This window comes from Alosa pseudoharengus, unplaced genomic scaffold, assembly GCF_046254945.1.
Source record: "Alosa pseudoharengus isolate Yale_2024_CS ecotype anadromous, Long Island Sound unplaced genomic scaffold, YU_APseudo_1.1 YU_APseudo_1.1_scf_2, whole genome shotgun sequence".
Lineage (NCBI taxonomy): Eukaryota > Metazoa > Chordata > Actinopteri > Clupeiformes > Clupeidae > Alosa > Alosa pseudoharengus.
In genome coordinates, this window is record NW_027468663.1 from 42,556,781 (window position 1) to 42,577,065 (window position 20,285).

Here is a 20,285-nt window from a genome sequence, read left to right on the forward strand (position 1 = left end):
GTCATTTCTCAGTTTGTGAAAAAAAAAAAAAAAGTCAGCTACCCTTTTATTGGGCCAGATTACGGGCCTATGAGGCAGTCACGTAGACGTAGAGGCTTCCACATCCTAACCTCCTCCGTTAATTTGCTGTGTTGTATGACCTGTGGGGTATACTACGAAGCATGTTAGACATATCTAGGCTATGTAGACATATCGAGGCTTCACAAAGCCTTGACTCAGATCTGTGATCGTTCTTGGTGTTGGGATGACGTTGGCCAATCGTGAAACGTGGAGTTGCACAAGACCGCCTCTATTTAAAAACAATTACTTCCGCATTCATGAGCGATAGCTTAATCTACACTGCGGTCATTTTTTGTGTCTAACCTATAACATCAAATAAATCATGTCATCAGTTGTTGTATGGTATGCACGTCCATAGTGGGATATTTGCACGCACAGCACTATTAAAGCGCATTCGAGATCCAAAAGTCTAAGTATATATACTCTTTTGATCCCGTGAGGGAAATTTGGTCTCTGCATTTATCCCAATCCGTGAATTAGTGACACACTCAGCACAGTGAACACACAGTGAGGTGAAGCACACACTAATCCTGGCGCAGTGAGCTGCCTGCAACAACAGCGGCGCTCGGGGAGCAGTGAGGGGTTGGGTGCCTTGCTCAAGGGCACTTCAGCCGTGCCTACTGGTCGGGGTTCGAACCGGCAACCCTCCGGTTACAAGTCCGAAGCGCTAACCAGTAGGCCACGGCTGCCCCACAAAATGTTAGTAGAGGCGGAGCTCCAACTGTAAGATAAATGACAGAATCCTACACGTGAGAACTTTTTAAGACAATTGATTGGTCAGTGGGCGGTAGATTACACGATTTGAGCTATAACTTAGCACATAACCTCCTCCCGACCAGGATTGGTTGACAGCATAAGATACCATGGTGATATAGCGACACTAAAACAGATCCACTTTCGTGTCACAGCATACCCTGGCTTTGAGCGCAACATACCTGGCTAACCCACTAATCGAGATTCGTAGTATACCACACAGGTCTGACTCAATATACACAAATGGCAATGAACCGAGACACGTTTTGCACATGAAAGAAAGAAAACCATAACTCTGTATAAAGACTTGGAAAATGGTCCCTAAGAAGGATTGTTGAAATAGCCTTTAAAAAAGTTTAGAAAATATGAAAAAAGTCTGTATTTTGGCATACCAACCAAAGAAAATGGGCATCTGCTATGACACCTACTAGGTTAATATTTATTCATTATTTATGAATGAAATATGTATTTATTCATTCCATACCCTTTCACACAGACAACTTGTACACAAATGTGCCATCAAACTACACACATACTAAATGTATGACTAATTTAATTGTTATTTGAAATGACTGCCCTTAGGCCTATAGTTTTGAGTTAAAACAGTCCCTATGTTGCATTTACAGTTCAGCAAATTGATAACTCAGAAATCTCCGATGTGGACAGCTCACATCATTGCAATGCAAGCGTTGATTCAGTATCTGCAGGGATGGATTACTGCACAGGCCTACCGGGCCTAGGCCCAGGGGCCCAAGGGGTCAGGGGGCCCTGAAGCCCAAGCCTTTGCATGGAATCATTGCCTCAATATCAACAAATCAGGATGTAGGTTATGAATCTGATTGACTTTAGTATTCGCCATCTCCAAAATGCACCAGAATACAGGAAATCACATCAAACAAATTAAAACATTTCTGGGGGAGGACCCCCAAACCCCCCCTCCCACATATACGTCAATAAGTGGGGGGCCCTTAATACATCTGGGCCCAGGGGCCCGAAAGTTCATAATCCGCCCATGAGTATCTGTGAAGGTCTTTACAAAAATAATAAAGTTAGCATCTGCTAACTGACTCATTAGTGATACATTCTGGATGTGATGTTATGTGAACATGCATTGCTGAGCTACTAAGGGTCATTCGTATGCCTAAACTAGATAAAATGTGTTGAGTTGTTGTGGCATGTTTACATAAAGGATGGAGTTGGATTTGCAGGTCAAGCGATTGGTTGCCTTAACTGAATGCAGGGAACCAATCAGCATCAAGAATCTCTTCAACGCATGCACAGCAGTGAGGTAGGGGAAAGAGGAGATTCCAGCCTGTCTTTCACAGTAGAGCTCTAAACTCCATATTACATCTGGACGTAGTGAACACGGGGAGATGGCCGATAAACCGCCACCTAGAAAACAGCCAAAGAGGATAAGATCAGAGGAACAGAAACTGAAGAAGAAAGGATATGACTTGGCAAGGGCGAAGAGTCGCGTGAACATCGGCGTGGGGTTTCAGCGGTGGAGAAACCTCAGAGAATTGAAATGCATGAAGACAGACGAAGATCTTGCTCTTTTCCTGCTAGATTGGTGGGTGATGTTGCTATTTGACCTAGCTGCTACAGTCGAACAGGTCAACATTGTTCCAACAGTGTTCCCTGAGCCCTTTGTGTTGGACTCCACTTAACTTGGCAGCCATCTCTGTAGCAGCATTTAGCGGTAACGTTAGTTGTTGGCTAACGTTAAAAACAACATAGCTAGGTAGGCTGCATAGCATGCTGTTTTGGTGTCCGAGTTGTAATGTGGTAACATTTAGTCTGTAACGTTATGGGGAGAGGCGGTTAGAGCCGAAACTGTACTGTACCGTACTTTTGTCCTGTCCTCTGTCTTGCGGATGTTGCGTAGTGTCTCGCGGCACTGTCTTGCGGAAGTCGCGTACTATCTTGTGGCACTGTATTGCGGAAGTTGGCTAGTGGTATCAAAGATTCTAGACAGATCACGAACAAAGCTATTTTTTGTCTTTATTTGTTTCGTTGGAAAATACAATTTCAATGTCGGGATGTTAGGAAGACACGTGGCTTGTAGAAAGTGGGTTATTAACTTACAACGCTGAATGTAGGGCGACGTCTGGCCAATATTATTCTGCTGTAAAACATGTTTTTGTTTATCCAGCATTGTCTTGCTTAAGTTACGTTGTGCCTTGCAGAACTGTCTTGTGTAAAGGTATGTGTGCTAGGTGTGTAGCGCTGTCATGATGGTTGTCTCGTGGAAAGTTAGGTAAAACGCCAAATAAAAACACAAGTATCCGTTGTCGACCTCAGTTGCTTTGGAAATGTTTTGTTTTGTTGAAATGTTTGTTATGCCACCTAGGCCTATTAGGCTACCTTCCACCTCTTTCTGTTCTATTTGTTATTAACTTGTAGGCTAGCCTAGGCTACTTGTAACCAAGAAATATATAAATCACTTTTTACTTACAACAAATAGCCTACGTATATTAAACACTTAATGTATATTGTTGATATTCCACAAGCAGCATTAGTTCAAGTTCAAGTAGTTTATCGTCATGCACGCATAAAGGGAAATATAATTAATGAAACTCCTTGTGCCAGCAAATATTTTAAGAATAAATAATAATTGTTTAGATAATTATTATAGGCAAATGTGTAAATATTTAGGCATCTTACCAGGGGGGTATTCCAAGTACGAGGTTTAGTGACAAACCTGGGTTAGTTAACACAGAGTAGGTGGTAAACCTCCTAATAGAAGAGCTGTATGGCTTCATTCTCCTAACAAAACAATACCATAGGGCTCTTGTTGTAGGAGGTTTACCACTTACTCTGAGTTAAGTTACCCAGGTTTATCACTAAACCATGTACTTGGAATACCCCCCAGGTCTGTTAAGTCATAGGCTTGCTTAACCAAATGTTGTAGCCATCCATGGGTAGATGATCACAAAAACAGACAACTGGACAGTTTTGGAGAACACATTTTAATTCTATACATAAGAACAAAAAAACCTTTTAAACAAAAAAGCTTTGTAAATCTAAATACGGAAAACCTTGCATGGTTCAGTTTTCTCTCAGAACAAAATACACCATAAACTTAACACCAAAAAAAATCAAATTTCCCCAGTACACACATATAGTAACAAGTTTTAAATACCTTGGTGTCCACATTACTGAAGACTTAACATGGACTGTTAACACTCAATATGTTCTGAAGAAGTCCAGACAACGACTCTACTTCCTTCGTCAGCTAAGGAAATTCAAAGTTTCTACATCCATCATGAAGGCCTTCTACACTTCAGCGGTTGAGAGTGTTCTAACTGGTAGCATCATCACCTGGTATGGGAACTCCACAGTTAGAGATTGTAGTACTCTGCAGAGAGTAGTGCGCTCAGCTGAACGTACAATAAGAACTCAACTCCCTGCTCTACAAGATATCTATTCCAGAAGAGTACTCCTAAGAGCCCAAAAGATTCTGAAGGACTCTTCTCATCCTAACAATGGATTATTCCTACCACTGAAATCAAGAAGACGCCTATGTAGTCACAAAGCCAGAACTGAGAGACTTAGGAGAAGTTTTTATCCCCAGGCCATCCGAACTCTGAACTCACACTATACTGACTTTGCACACATTCACTCCTCAGCACTCTCAAACATTTCCCAACTCTGAACTCACACTATACTGACTTTGCACTCATTCACTACTCAGCACTCATGACCCCCCCACCCCCCACACACACCTACAAGACTTTTAGCACTTTTACATCCCTCTCCCTAAGCTACAGACCTTTTATTTATTTTATTTATTTTACAAACACACACACACACACACACACACACACACACATATCTGACTTTCTCCAACTTTTGCATATCTCCATAGAACTTTTTATTATTATTTTTGATTTCTCCTCCATCTACCCATGTCCTTGATTGCCTAGCCTTTCTGCCCCCCCACCCCCCACCCCACCCCCATCCCCAACACACACACTTACATCATCACTGTCATCACTTCACATACATACAGCACACTGCTTGCTACAGTAAGCCTCCTCTACATACTTGCTGCACACTGCCCCCCCCCCCCACACACACACACACCTACAAGACTTTTAGCACTTTTACATCCCTCTCCCTATGCTACAGACCTTTTATTTATTTTCTTATTTCATCACACGTCAAAACACACACACACACACACACACACACATATCTGACTTTCTCCAACTTTTGCACATCTCCATTGAACTTTTTATTTATTATTTTTGATTTCTCCTCCATCTACCCATGTCCTTGATTGCCTAGCCTTCTGCCCCTGAACTCCCATCTCCCCTGTCATCCCCCCAGAAGGTTTAGCCTTCTGCCCCCCCCACCCCCACCCCACCCCCATCCCCAACACACACACTTACATCATCACTGTCATCACTTCACATACATACAGCACACTGCTTGCTACAGTAAGCCTCCTCTACATACTTGCTGCACACTGCCCCCCCCCCCCCTACATACACAGCACACTGTCTTCAGGATCTTCTCCAACACACATCCTCTACATACTTACAGCACACTTCCCCCACCTACCCACACACACACTACACACACACACACACACACAGTCACTGCTCCACTCCCCTCCCGCCCACACACATATCTTCACTGTCATCACTCACATACATCATACATACAGTACTCTGCTTGCAATAGTAAGTCCCTGCCCCCCCCCCTACATACACAGCACATTATTTCATCAGGAAGCTTCTCCAATACACATCCCCAACATACTTACAGCACACTGCCCACACACACACTACACACACACACACACACACAGTCACTGCTCCACTCCCCTCCCGCCCACACACACATCTTCACTGTCATCACTCACATACATCATACATACAGTACTCTGCTTGCAATAGTAAGTCCCTGCCCCCCCCCCCCCCCCCTACATACACAGCACATTATTTCATCAGGAAGCTTCTCCAACACACATCCCCAACATACTTACAGCACACTGCCCCCCCCCCCCCCCCAATACACAGCACATTGTCTCATGAGGAAGCTTCTCCAACACACATATTGCACACTGCCCTCTCCCCACATACACAGCACACTATCCCATCTCCCCTGTCATCCCCCCAACACACACACCAAGACCCCTGGCAGTTGGGTTAGCCCCTTGAGCCGTGGATCTGCCCAAGGTTTCTTCCTTGGTAAGGGAGTTTTTCCTTGCCCCTGTTGCTCTTGGGTGCTCCTTGTTGGTGCCCCCCACCCAATCCCAATCCTCCCCCACCTTTTTTATGCAGCCCTTGCCACTTAATCTACTAAACCCCTCTTCTACTGCACTTTTTACCCCCCCCCCCTCCCATAAATGCACAAATAGGCTGACACCAGACATAATTTCACTGCATTTCTTACTTCCAGTAACTATATGCATGTGACAATTAACTTCCTTGTATCCTTGTATCCTTGTAAATAATGAAATGAAGATAATAAATTGAAATCCAATAAGACATAAATAAATAAATAAACAACTAATACATTAAAAAAGAATGTATAAATACAGAAAAAAACAGCAATGCTTGTTACTCCAATGCCGGATGCATGGACATGAACCTCTCCAGAAACCTGCAGAAACCCTCGTGGTTCGTGACAATGTTAATGGAAACCTTCAAATGCAAACAGATTTCAAATTGGAAATAGCATGAGAATGTAGTGACAATATGCATGTATGCATGGTATGGTTTGGTTTATTTATTCTGGAGAAACCACACTGATCATAATATGACATGGCTTTTATATTCACATTTCCTTACCTCAGGCATCATTACGTCGAGCACAAGGTCAACATCTATGATATCTTCATCACAGATTATGGCAGTCTGTATCATTTTTGCCAGTTTCCTGGACTAATTGGGGCCACAAAATAAATCTTAGAACAAAAACTTTTTGCATTACTAATTGTATGTTTACTTAAAATAGTTGTTATTCATAACCAGTGCATTATTACTACATAAACTGTACAGTGTATTCATATCAATCAGTTTTCTATGCAATCTAATGCTTTTCGGATGTCATCTTCAAATTCCTTATTTGACAGTTACTGTTTATAAGTTTGGAGATGTACTGTTTTGCAGCGACATGCAATGCCGACTCCACAACTGTTGCACTTTCCAACCAGTTGGTGTAATAGATTGCCCACTATGAATCAGTGACAATAACTGAAAGACAAACAATCCAAATAGATGACTGATTTAGAAATTTAAACTAGGTAGCATTTTAACCTTTTAAGTTATATAACCACATCATTACCACACTTATGGTGAGTTTCATCACAGTTGAATAATTTTGTATACACCTGATGGTGTGTGCACAACTTCTATCAATGTAAATACAAAAAAAAGTAAAAATAAAAATCAGGTTGTCACATTAATACCATCCAATCAGTTGAGCCAATTAGAAGCCAATTATTATGACATTATCAATCATTTGTTATTTAAAATGTGCAAAATTGGAAATGTCCTTGTTTGAGGTATCTTGTCAAGTTACCATAGCACTGAAATATTTCACAGGTCAGAGAACATAGACAAATTTAAAGTCTAGAAAAAAAACCTGTAAAACAGAAAAAAGAAAGGAAAATATCAAACTCAAGTGTTGCAATATAAACTTGTGAATTCAAGTCCTTCTGCTGTCCTTGTGTGAGCAAAGGAGTGTGTGTAACCTTAGCTAGTCGTGTTTCCTCAGTTGATGCCTTTGAGCACAACTAACTTCTCAGACAGTGTTGCATTCAGACTATTTTTTATATATATAAAATATTTTTTATATAGTTGTTATGGGGCCTGTTAATCATTCCAGCTTGACCATGCAAGGGTGCCACAAACAGACAGAGACAGACATTTCGTGCTTTACAGTATAGATAGTTAGATAGATGTCATCACAGTGTTTCACAGAAAGTATTTTAAAGTATTTTGAAAATACAAAAATACGCAACACTGAAGTATTTTGATACGAAATACGAAGGCATTTTCATTATCTCAATAAAATACAAATGACAAAATAGTATTTTGTATTTGAAATACATATTTTAAACACATGTATTAGAAATACTGCCCATCCCTGCCCATGCCCATGGCCCAATCAGTGGAAACTGACATAAAGATTTGCTCTGCCCCAAGTGTGGCCAAAACGCCGTAAAATGACTTATTGTTTTGTTATGCAAGGAAAACAAACTCACCAAGACCAAGGAGATGGTTGTTGTGGACTTCCATAAACAAGCACTTATGTTATGTTATATTGTATTTATTTATTATTCACTATAGTACTTGGTCTGCACTGAGACCTGAGTTGATATTTTGTTATCTTCATACAAATAAAGCATCTATCTGTCTGTCTGTCTGTCTGTCTGTCGGCCCAGGTGTGGGTGTTATTGTTTATCAAAGTGTTGGCTGAGGGTTGCCTGGGTCCCTGGGCATGCACTGGCCCACACACTAACTGATCTGACTGAGTGTTGGCTGAATGCCAGCTGTGCTTGAACATTACTTGATAACAAAACACAAATCCAGAGCTACTACTTTAAAGCACAAGTCATCTTTATTAAAAATTCTAACAAACAACTTTAAAACTTAAAAAGTCATAAAGCAAAAAAGGATTTTTACATGTACAATTTTATGTAAAACAATTAATAAGCTTTATATTTTATCTAAAACAAAACAAATAAAAAGATACATACATACATACATACATACACACACACACACACACACACACACACACACACACAATGATTCAAAGACATAAATTATTCTACATAATAATAATTATAATAATTATTATAATAATTATAAATATAATTAATTATAGCACCTTTCATTCACAGAATGCAGCTCAAAGTGGTTCACATTTGGAACATTTGTCATTGGTGTCACAGGACAGTGGCTTGGTGTCACAGGACAGTAGCTAACTGTCTCAGGACAGTGTCTGGATGTTACAGGACAGTCATAGGTGTCACGGGACAGTGTCTGGGTGTTACAGGACAGTCATAGGTGTCACGGGACAGTGTCTAGGTGTCACAGGACAGTCATAGGTGTCACGAGACAGTGTCTGGGTGTTACAGGACAGTCATGGGTGTCACGGGACAGTGTCTAACTGTCTCGGGACAGTGTCTGGGTGTTACAGGACAGTGGCTAACTGTCCCAGGACAGTGTCTGGGTGTCACAGGACAGTCATAGGTGTCACGGGACAGTGTCTGGGTGTTACAGGACAGTCATGAGTGTCACCGGACAGTGTCTAGGTGTCACAGGACAGTGTCTGGGTGTTACAGGACAGTCATGGGTGTCACGGGACAGTGTCTGGATGTTACAGGACAGTCATGAGTGTCACCGGACAGTGTCTAGGTGTCACAGGACAGTGTCTGGGTGTTACAGGACAGTCATGGGTGTCACGGGACAGTGTCTAACTGTCTCGAGACAGTGTCTGGGTGTTACAGGACAGTGGCTAACTGTCTCGGGACAGTGTCTGGGTGTCACAAGACAGTCATAGGTGTCACGGGACAGTGTCTGGGTGTTACAGGACAGTGTCTGGGTGTTACAGGACAGTCATGGGTGTCACAGGACAGTGTCTGGATGTTACAGGACAGTCATAGGTGTCACAGGACAGTCATAGGTGTCACGGGACAGTGTCTGGGTGTTACAGGACAGTGTCTGGGTGTTACAGGACAGTCATGGGTGTCACGGGACAGTGTCTGGGTGTTACAGGACAGTGTCTGGATGTTACAGGACAGTCATAGGTGTCACGGGACAGTGTCTAGGTGTCACAGGACAGTCATAGGTGTCACAGGACAGTGCCTGGGTGTTACAGGACAGTCATGGGTGTCACGGGACAGTGTCTAACTGTCTCGGGACAGTGTCTGGATGTTACAGGACAGTCATAGGTGTCACGGGACAGTATCTAGGTGTCACAGGACAGTCATAGGTGTCACAGGACAGTGCCTGGGTGTTACAGGACAGTCATGGGTGTCACGGGACAGTGTCTAACTGTCTCGGGACAGTGTCTGGGTGTTACAGGACAGTCATGGGTGTCACAGGACAGTGTCTAACTGTCTCGGGACAGTGTCTAGGTGTCACAGGACAGTCATGAGTGTCTCGGGACAGTGTCTGGGTGTCTCGGGACAGTATCTGGGTGTCACAGGACAGTGTCTGGGTGTCCCGGGACAGTGTCTGGGTGTTACAGGACAGTCATGGGTGTCACAGGACAGTCATGGGTGTCACAGGACAGTGGCTAACTGTCCCGGGACAGTGTCTGGGTGTCTCGGGACAGTGTCTAACTGTCTCGGGACACTACTCAGGACAGTACTAACAGGACAGGACATTTTTTGCTGTTACTGCTACTGGTTATGGGCCCCTAGGTAATTATCGATGATTCATTTAGCATTTGGATTCATTGATCCAAACTACTAGCGTTATTCAACTGTACGTGCTTTGCCACTGTACATTACAACTACGCTTTACTTGTAAATATGTTATAGCCTACTGCAATTCTGCTTATTTTAGGGCCTTTGAACAAACAACTGGGCCTGTACGTTTGCGAGCTAGAAGCTAGCAGGGCTGGTTAAAAGTAAATGTGTAGCCTATGTTATGATTGCAAAATACTGAAAAGTTGTTAAGAAATAGTTACATGTCAGGAAAGGGGCACTAAGTGGGGAAAGCAAGCTAGACGAGTTACCAATTGAAATGTTTAGTCTGAGCTTGAAGGGACAAATCAAAATGTTGGTAAACAAACGACTTTGCGTTATTTCCGGGTGAAAACGTATTTTCCGGTCAGCAGCGGAAATCACAAAATGTGTTAGGACAGCAAACTGCTTTATTTGCCAACAGCTTTACTTAGAATGGTGAAGAATAGTTGTGCTATCCTATGTAGCACTTGCCAGTAGAAAAATATGTAAATAGGCCTACACCTAACTGTGATTTATTCAGCTGCTCTGGTAAATGATAATGTAATTAAACATTTGTACATTGCCCAAGAGAGTTGCAAAAGTCATTCTCGGCTTTGGCCAGTCGTCCTCTTCATATTGGTGATCCCAAACGTACTCACATAACACCACTATCATACTGAAGCTGTTGTACCTATTAAGTTTAGTTATGTGAAATTTTATGTCACTGAGATGAGGCGATCCATGCTGCAGCATAGCAGAAAAGATGGAACTCTGTTTGGCAGGCCGTTGGCCATTTATTCTAGAGGCGTGGTTGGAACTGCCTGTTTAAGCTCACCACCAGATCAAAGGCGCCCATGATGTCTCTAATGATCAACTTTTATTGCCAGGGTGAACACAGATGAACTAACTAATCTGATATTGCTCTGCAGGTTGGTCTGGAAAGGAGCCGATTGACGGCCATTTCAGAATCACCAAAAACCCAGAAACATGTATTTTCTTAAGTAAATTGTGTAAACGACTGTTTTTAAAACCTTTCATTCCAAGAAAAATATGTCTGCTGCACTTCTGAAATGATTTTATAAGACTTTAATGCACAAATTTAAGTTTACTTTCACTTCTGGCTATGCCTTCGGAAGCGGTAAAAACGGCAAGTTAAGAAACAGACTTCAATGAGCTCCTTTTCCAGATGGATCTGGTTCGTCTGGGTTCACCCACTTTAATATTTAGCACAATTCTGCAAGTCACTTTGGATAAAAGTGTCTGCTAAATGAATAAACATACTAATGATCATAATAATAAGTAAAGTAACTTTAGGGGACTTTCTTGGAAAGTAAAATTTGACAGTTGTGATTTTGCTGTGTACGTTTTGCAGTTTTGATCAGAATTCACTGTCACCAGGAATTGCACTAAGAGTTCAGAGCATCGTAGCTGCTGTGCCTGGGCCTACACCTGTAAAGAGTGAGGAGTTGAACCACAGCAGGTAAGCTGACATGTTTATGAAGCATTTAAATTGCAAAGCTCACACACATATTTTAGACCCCTTTTATAGTCTGCGTATCTTTTGTAAACTATGCGCTCCTATCGGAAATACATGTGATGCCACTTTTTTGCTACATGTCAGACCCTCCTTGTGCAACCCGATTCTCTTGCTTCCTGGTCTTTGTTAGTGCAGACGAGGTTGTCGTGAAGTTGGAGTGCCTGCTACAGCTGTTCAAGGAGTGCCTAGCGTGCTGCAGCGAATGCAGCATCAGTACGGAGCGCGACGGCTGGTTCTTCTACGTCACCCAGAAGTGTCAGCAGTGCCACTACAGCAGGAATTGGGCGAGCCACCCGACGGACCAGATCATCAGCGACCCAGCAGAGAATCATGAGGTAAGATCACCCCGCAGACTTGACTAGAGAATCATGAGGTAAGATCACAACGTAGACTAGACTACAGAATCATGAGGTAAGATCACATTGTAAACATGACTAGAGAATCATGAGGGAAGATCAGACTGCACTGCAGACTTGACTAGAGAATCATGAGGTAAGATCACACTGCAGACTTGACTAGAGAATCATGAGGTAAGATCACATTGTAAACATGACTAGAGAATCATGAGGTAAGATCACACTGCAGACTTGACTAGAGAATCATGAGGTCACACCCCAGAAATGACTGAGCAATGCAAGAGAATCAAGAGGGGGGGGTTCACATTGTATGCACAAGCGGCAGCGCTGCGCTATGAAATCTATTATTTCCAATGGCTTGCGCGCGCAAGAACTGGCTTGTTTTGCCGCTCTTGCATGTGCCGCAGGCGAAGTTGAACCATGTTGAACTTTGACTGCGGCGTGCTGGAAATCATTATATATTGTGTGTGTGTATATATATATATATATATATATATATATATGGTATATTGCACTGAGCCCGACGACAAGCACAACAAACATGTTTGGGACATTAGCACAACCAAGAGCCACCTAGCTACGAGTGCAGCACATGCCACGATGCCACGTACAATGTGAACCCCCCTTCATGAGGTAAGGCAGTGCTTCCCAAAGAATTGAATTCCATTTGTGGTGGTTGGTTTGCAGAATTAAATTGAATGCAACAGTTTTTAAACAAATTAGCACAGCATGGTTATGATGCCAACCAGACTTAAGCACAATTTATTACAACCTGGAAAATCATTGTGTGGTGGTCAATGTTGATATTGTGGTGGGCCGCCACAAATAAGTCAATGTATGGGAAACACTGTAAGGGCACGCTGCAGCCATGCTAACATTTTTACTTTCTGAAACGGAGGTTTTCCGTTTCAGAAAGTGAAAATGTTAGCGCATTTTTGTTCCAGTCCCTCCATATGTTTGCTTGCTCCTATTAGCACAAGTCTTCAGCCAGGTAGACCAGGTTATTGGTAAAATCACTTGTATGAAGTGCACAAGTAGCCTAGATGATGGGACTTACTTTATGAAGCCAAAGTTTTCCACCTCTGGTAAGAGTCCACTGCACAAATGGTGAGATACGTTGCTCAGAACGGTGTGGTCTGACACACACACACACACACACACACACACACACACACACACAGAGACACACATACATATAAAGAACCACAGCATAACCTCACCAATAGGGATGGGAATCAATAACAATTTAAATGTTTTCGCTCCATGGGAATCGTATGCCTCAAGCTTATTAGTTCCTCCTATCCATGCCGCCATGATTTTCTGATGGTTGTACATTGAAAGAACTTGTCATGAACCAGAAGTCATGGTGGAAAGGAACAGGGCTAAAATTCCTGCAGTGCCACGTATTTGACGCTGCCTCCCCGGTGCCATGTATTTGACGCTGCCTCCCCGGTGCCATGTATTTGACACTGCCTCCCAACCTAGCAGCACGTCCGTTAGCGCGGACAAATATCCTATGCCATAACATTAGTCTTAGCAGATATTTTTCTTTGACTAAGAGAACACACATATTTAGCACATATTTTTCTTTGATTAAGAAAACAAATGCTGTTCAAATATTCTCTCATTCTGTCTCATTTCGACTGTTGCTTGCTACAGATACTAACTCTGAGGTTACAGTCAGATGCTCGACTCGCTCCTTCAGGTTTCCAGCCCCCATTTCACGCTCCCTGCACTGGGAGGGGGAAATGAGCGAAGAAGGGGTGAACGACTGTCGCCACCGAGCAGTCACAAAATTTGTTTGCAAAACGTTTGCCCCCTTTCTCAACAGTAGAAGGACCAGAATTTTCAGGAGGTCACCTGCTTTCCTAGAGGTTAGTTATTTGTCAGATGATGTACAGCTTAAAGCTGACATATACATGAATATTTGATTTCTTAAGTACAATAGTGTAGTTAATGGTTTTCAGAGTTGTGGGCTAAGTTGCATCAGAATTGTAAAGTTGCTTGTTGATATTTTTCGAAAATTGGTTAGGAATAGATAAAGAATCAAATTGGTAAGCAGAGTTGATAATAACATCAGTATCAATAAAATCGTATCAATTCCCATCCCTAATCACATACTATATTGCGAAAAGACACCAGTTGGCATTAGTTAACATTTAGTAAGCTAAGTACTTCTCACTGTGCTGCTGGGTCTGCAAAGTTTTGTAGTCAGCTAGCTTGCTTGTTTAGGTTTTTGCATGCTTTTTAGGCAGCTAGCTTGCTAGTTTAGGTTTTTGCATGCTTTTTAGGCAGCTAGTTTGCTAGTTTAGGTTTTTGCATGCTTTTTAGGCAGCTAGTTTGGTAGTTTAGGTTTTTGCATGCTTTTTAGGCAGCTAGTTTGCTAGTTTAGAACCAAATCTCTACTGTTGCTTGTGTGTGTGTGTGCTTGCCTATCTTGCACAGTTTGTATTTGGTGTGTGGCTGTTTGTTTACGTGCACTGTTGGCATGCATGTGTCTATTTTCTGTGTGTGTGTGTGTGTGTGTGTGGAGGGTCTTACATATCTTTTGGTAGCTCGTTAGCTAGCCAACTCGTTTAGGACCAAAACTCCTAACTGATGCATAAACAAACATGAACATGCATGGGGTTTCTGTGGCCTTGCCCCTGCGGCTGTTTCCACAAGGGGCCCATACAAGAAAACTGTTTACTTAAACAGCACACATAGTGATGTAAAACGTATTCACAGCCTACCAGCAATACAAGTAGAAATGCACTAACCCCTGGTGATACTCAGTGTCTATTGTTACAACATGTTTATGACCATCAGAATTTGAAGACAAGTACTTGAACTGTGCTAAGAGAAATGGTTATTGTAGACATGATCTTTCAGCAAGAGCAATCAGAGTCTCCTTTTATGTGTGTTGCACAGGTTGTTAATGAGACGATGGGCCCGTCTTTTGGGAACTCGGACACCGAGTCTGCCGAGGAAGAGGTGTGTACTGAGTGTCTGGTCTCATGATTAGTTATTATTGTGTTACCACACAAGGGGTGTGTCTCTAGTACGGGGCTTCAGTGACTAACCTGGGAAAGTTAGCCAAGAGGAAGTGGAAGTTTTGACTTACCCAGGTTTGTCATTAAACCATGTACCAGCTTGTCTTCTTACCATATTATGACATTATGCCTAACCACTCATTGCTGTGCTTTGTGTAAATCTTGTGAGTGAATGTTTCTTTTTCTTTGTCTCTTTGTGCAGGGTGATGATGTTGTGACTGTCATATATGATGGCTCCGACGACAGCATGGACGGCCAGAGAGAAACTAACACGGAGGATAAAGATGATCCCGCTCTCTCTGGGGTAGCAACGACCGTCAAAGACAGTGATGATGAGGAGGAGGAGGAAGAAGAGGAGGAGGAGGAGGATGAAGAGGATGAGGATGACGACAGCGATGAGGAATGGGTCATGAAGTCCAAGAAGTTTTGGTCTCCACCTGGGGCGGCGGAAGGTCCTGCTGCTGCGTCGTCGGAGCGGCCTGAAGCCAGCAGCGAGGCGGAGCACGAGCCCCCCATGGTGTGGTGCAACAACTGCAACGCCGAGTTCACGCGCAGCTGCTACAGGCTGCGCCACAAACGCATCTACGGCTGCATCCAGTGTGGCACCAAGGACGTCGCCAACACCACAACCACCACCAGCACCGCTGGCAACTCAGACGGCAACACTCCAAATAGCAACCAGGACGTCGCCAACACCACAACCACCACCAGCACCGCTGGCAACTCAGACGGCAACACTCCAAATAGCAACCAGGACGTCGCCAACACCACAACCACCACCAGCACCGCTGGCAACTCAGACGGCAACACTCCAAATAGCAACCAGGACGTCGCCAACACCACAACCACCACCAGCACCGCTGGCAACTCAGACGGCAACACTCCAAATTGCAACCAGGACGTCGCCAACACCACAACCACCACCAGCACCGCTGGCAACCCAGACGCCAACACTCCAAATAGCAACCAGGATGTCGCCAACACCACAACCACCACCAGCACCGCTGGCAACCCAGACGCCAACACTCCAAATAGCAACCAGGATGTCGCCAACACCACAACCACCACCAGTGCTGGCAACCCAGAGTCGAACAACCAAGAAATCGCCACAAACACCACCACTAGAAATGCAGAGCACGGGGCACTAAACTTCCAGGACCTGGCTGTGTGCTTCGGCGACCTGCACAGTTTCCAGAAGCACGCACGGCATTGCCACGGCATCAAGGAGTTTCGGGACCCCTGCCCAGACTGCGGCAAGTTCATCACCTTAAGGAACAAGGTCAGTGGTGGCCCCCCACACATCTGCGAGCACAAGGCCCGGCCCAACTCCTGTCTGGTGTGCGGAAAGGGTTTCGCCAGCCAGAAGGGCCTGCTCAGTCACATGACCTGGGTTCACCTGAAAGGCAAGCCCAACATAGTGCGCTGCAACTACTGCCTCAAGCGCTTCACTTTCCGGAAGCAGAAGATCGAGCACGAGAAGGTCCACCAGAACGAAGAGCTGAAGTTCTCCTGTCCTCACTGTCCACTGCGGTTCCCAGACTGCTACGAGCGGAGCGCGCACAGGAAGACGCACCGCGTGTTTAACACGTTCACGTGCAAGGTCTGTAACAGGACCTTCAAACAGGCCTGCAAGCTGGAGCGCCACATGGCCGTCCACACGGGACTAAAGCCCTACACCTGCAAACTGTGCGACCGCTCCTTCAACCAGTCAGGCCATCTCAAGTCCCACATGCGTGTCCACACGGGGGAGAGACCCTTCAAGTGCCAGGACTGTGGGCAGTGCTTCAACCACAACGTCAGCCTCAAGAACCACATCCAGCGTAAGCACAAACCCCGAGCCGGGGAGTGGACCTCGGGCGAGGAGGAAGACCGAGGAGACCTGGGGTCTGGACTGAATTGAACGCTGTGTGACTGAACTGGAGAGTCCAGAGCGCTCCACTGTTTAAATGTGAAGGACAGGGTCAGACTGACCAAGAGGTGCCTTGCAGTGCAGTAGGTCAGTGTGTTTATAGGGCCTTTGAAAGCACCAGTGTCACAAAACGTGGCTTCGTGTCGCTGAAGGCTAGTAATATTCTGGGGCGCGTTTCCCAAAAAAGATTGGTTCTCATGTTTTTCATTGTACATAGAACATATGCCTGTCTAGTTCATTATTGCGCCTCAAGTGCCTGATGTATAGAGATGACATTGGTGTTTCTACAACATAATTGTGTAAAATGTTTTCATGTTTTTTGATACTATTTAAAATAAGAGTTTATATTGACGCTGTGTTCACCTTACTTGATTGGCATGTTTGGAATGACCTCTGAAGAAAGTGGTGAATATTTTCATTACGGTGTTCTAATTGTCTCTGGTAAGACATTTCCTGCACCACCTCACATCAGTTTGTTTCTGAAACATGGTCATTTTCAACATACTTACACTGAACGTGCCATACCTCTGATAAAACAAGGTCATTCGCCAACCACAAGCCTGTGTTATAGCCTACTGTAACCATAACTACGGTTAAATAAGACCAACTGCCATCCACCAGCCTCATACTATGTGACTGAAACATATCATTAATACTAAATAACACCAACTGCCATCCACCAGCCTCATACTATGTGACTGAAACATATCATAAATACTAAATAACACCAACTGCCATCCACCAGCCTCACACTATGTGACTGAAACATACCATACTTCCAATGAAATAAGGCCAATCTCCAACCACCAGCCTCACACTATGTTAGTGAATATACCATAGGTACAGTAAAATAAGACCAACTGCCAGCCTCTATCGCTATCCTCCATTGGAACCGAGTGGATATATTGTCTCATTTCCTCATGACTATCATTTGGGTGTGAGGCAGAAGAATGGCTAATAGTGGGAATGTCAGTGAAGCAACTAGAGATGAGCAAAGGTTTTTCCCAATATTAGCATCATTGCATCTTACAAAGACTTGAAAGGTATGCTTTACTGGAAGTGAATTTACAAAGGTACCTTTCTATGCAAGATTTCTAAACCATCACTTAAGAGTTTAGCTTAAGAGAAATGTAACTTCTGCATATCTGAACAGGTTGAGAGTCCATGTTTCTGTGGTCGATCAATGTTCTTTGTGCATTCATGAGATAATGGGCATGTCTCAGATTGGACTGCAGATGATCTGCATAATTCAGAAAGAACATCAACAGAAAATAAAGATGACTATAGCTCAGATATTGTTAATAAGTTTGTCCTCGCAAGTGATTAAAAAAATGTTGCTGTAAATTTAAAATGTACATATAAATTAAGTTGTTTTTTTTTATTAAAGGACATAAAGGACATTTTTGCCTTCAAACTGCTATGTAACCATTGTTCTCAGCCACTGTTCCAACTGTCCTCAAAAACAGCATAATTACTGACAGATACTTTTTAATTTTTGCTTAAAAACTTTATGTAGGCTTACAAAGTGAATCTGACCCACCCACTTTGCAATGATAAATGAATGAATCCTGTCTCTGTGTGTAGGATTACGCAAAAACTGCTGGCCCTAGTTACATACATGAAATTTGGTGGAAAGGTTAATCATGGTCCAAGGACAATGCACACACCAACAGTTGTGATTTAGTTTCACTAATCTTGTCCCGTATGGCATATTCAGGCCTAGTTTGCCCTCTAGTGTTCAAACAAGGAAATGCATTTCTTGACTGTCTCACCTCAAATAGTGGCTTTCTAGTATAGGTGTTCTTCTCATGATAAGGAATTCGTTCAAAAAAGCATGATCATATCAAAGTCATTGCCTAAAGGTGATGCACATCTTTTGATCATGATTTGGAAGTGTTTATGTTGACATATAGAACCACACTGATTTCTCTTGACGTGCATATGCCAGGGCTACACGGCATTGGCGGAGGTTTGCGCTCTCTACGAGTAGCCTTCCCTTCTAGTTGACGATGTGATATTATTGGAGATGTGCTGTAAAGCTATTTATAAAAATCCTGTCTTTAAAGTATTCTATTTGCTATGTAGTGCATGTCCAGAAAATGGGAATATGATCTTCGCATTACCTTTTTCCATCAGAATGAACTGATGATCCCACAATTAGTTGCTTAAAATATCGCACAAAGTGGCAAATCCTTTTTTGTCTTTAAGATCTTTTTGAATGAAATTTGTATGTTTTCCTTTATTATATTATACACTTTTTAAATCCTCAAGTTCATTTAAATGGCAAATTGTGGCTTCCCACTCTGCACTTTTATGACTAGCACGATTAAATCCTGAAGGCATATGAGCTTTAACAGAGATCGATACATACATACATACATACATACTGACTTACTTACTTATCAAGGTCTCAGTAGCATGCAGACATCATACACAACATGCACTTACAGCAGAAAAAGTAATATAAGTATATAATAAATATAAGACTGAATATAAATATATACTGGCAAAGAGATTAGCTAGCTTGCTAGCTTTTAAAAGTGCTAAATGTACTGTTGACAGTGTCTGTAAGCCATGTTTGTTTGTTTGTTTGCCTACATAATTTGTTTGCTAGTTTGCCTAAACATTATTTATTGTTGCTTTAAGGTTTCAAGCTCTGACTCAGAATCTATCTACACATCAGACTCAGACATTTCTACAGAGCAGAAAGTTTGTTTGGATCAAGGAGCCACTTTTGTAAGTGCACTAGTCTGTGAGCATAATAAATAATTTACTATTTTTGTTAGTCTGACATTAAATTGACCTGCTAACAAAAACCCAATGTATTCTTGAATGTGAAAAACTTAAAAAGAATGTCTTTAATTTCTTTCCCTTGCATTTTTTAATCAATCCGCATTTCTCTAGAACATCTGTGATATCATTAGTAAAGCAGCGAATGGAAGACGTATGCTTTCCAGTCTTGAGGAAAATGGCTTTATTTCCCACACTGAGAGGCGATCCATGGTTCGGATCCTCGTGTCCCACTTGATGGAGCGCTTCGGAGAGAAGTGAGTATTTTTCAGTCTCAGATTTACTTTCTCCTACATTCTAACTAATGTGAGAGTTCTGAATTATCCCACTTTACACATAGGTGACTGATGTGTACTGCCACAGCCCAGTTTATTGAACCGACATATTACTCTTTTTTTTAATGTTGATCATACCTGTCCACTTTTGTGAATTT

General features: G+C 42.9%; 1 protein-coding gene across 2 annotated transcripts; it reads left to right on the forward strand.

Annotated features, from left to right (window-relative positions):
- Nucleotides 1-1,884: 1,884 nt before the first annotated feature.
- LOC143134566 (uncharacterized) lies at nucleotides 1,885-18,462 on the forward strand. Of its 2 annotated transcripts, XM_076295046.1 has the most exons (5): nucleotides 1,885-2,383; nucleotides 11,601-11,708; nucleotides 11,896-12,100; nucleotides 15,032-15,094; nucleotides 15,356-18,462. In XM_076295046.1, the coding sequence occupies exons 1-5, from the start codon at nucleotides 2,187-2,189 to the stop codon at nucleotides 17,051-17,053; spliced, it is 2,271 nt and encodes a 756-aa protein (XP_076151161.1). In that variant the 5' UTR covers nucleotides 1,885-2,186; the 3' UTR covers nucleotides 17,054-18,462. The 2 variants fall into 2 exon arrangements, with proteins under 2 accessions (XP_076151161.1, XP_076151162.1); XM_076295047.1 differs by lacking the exons at nucleotides 1,885-2,383; nucleotides 11,601-11,708; nucleotides 11,896-12,100 and adding an exon at nucleotides 12,622-13,995.
- Nucleotides 18,463-20,285: the final 1,823 nt, after the last annotated feature.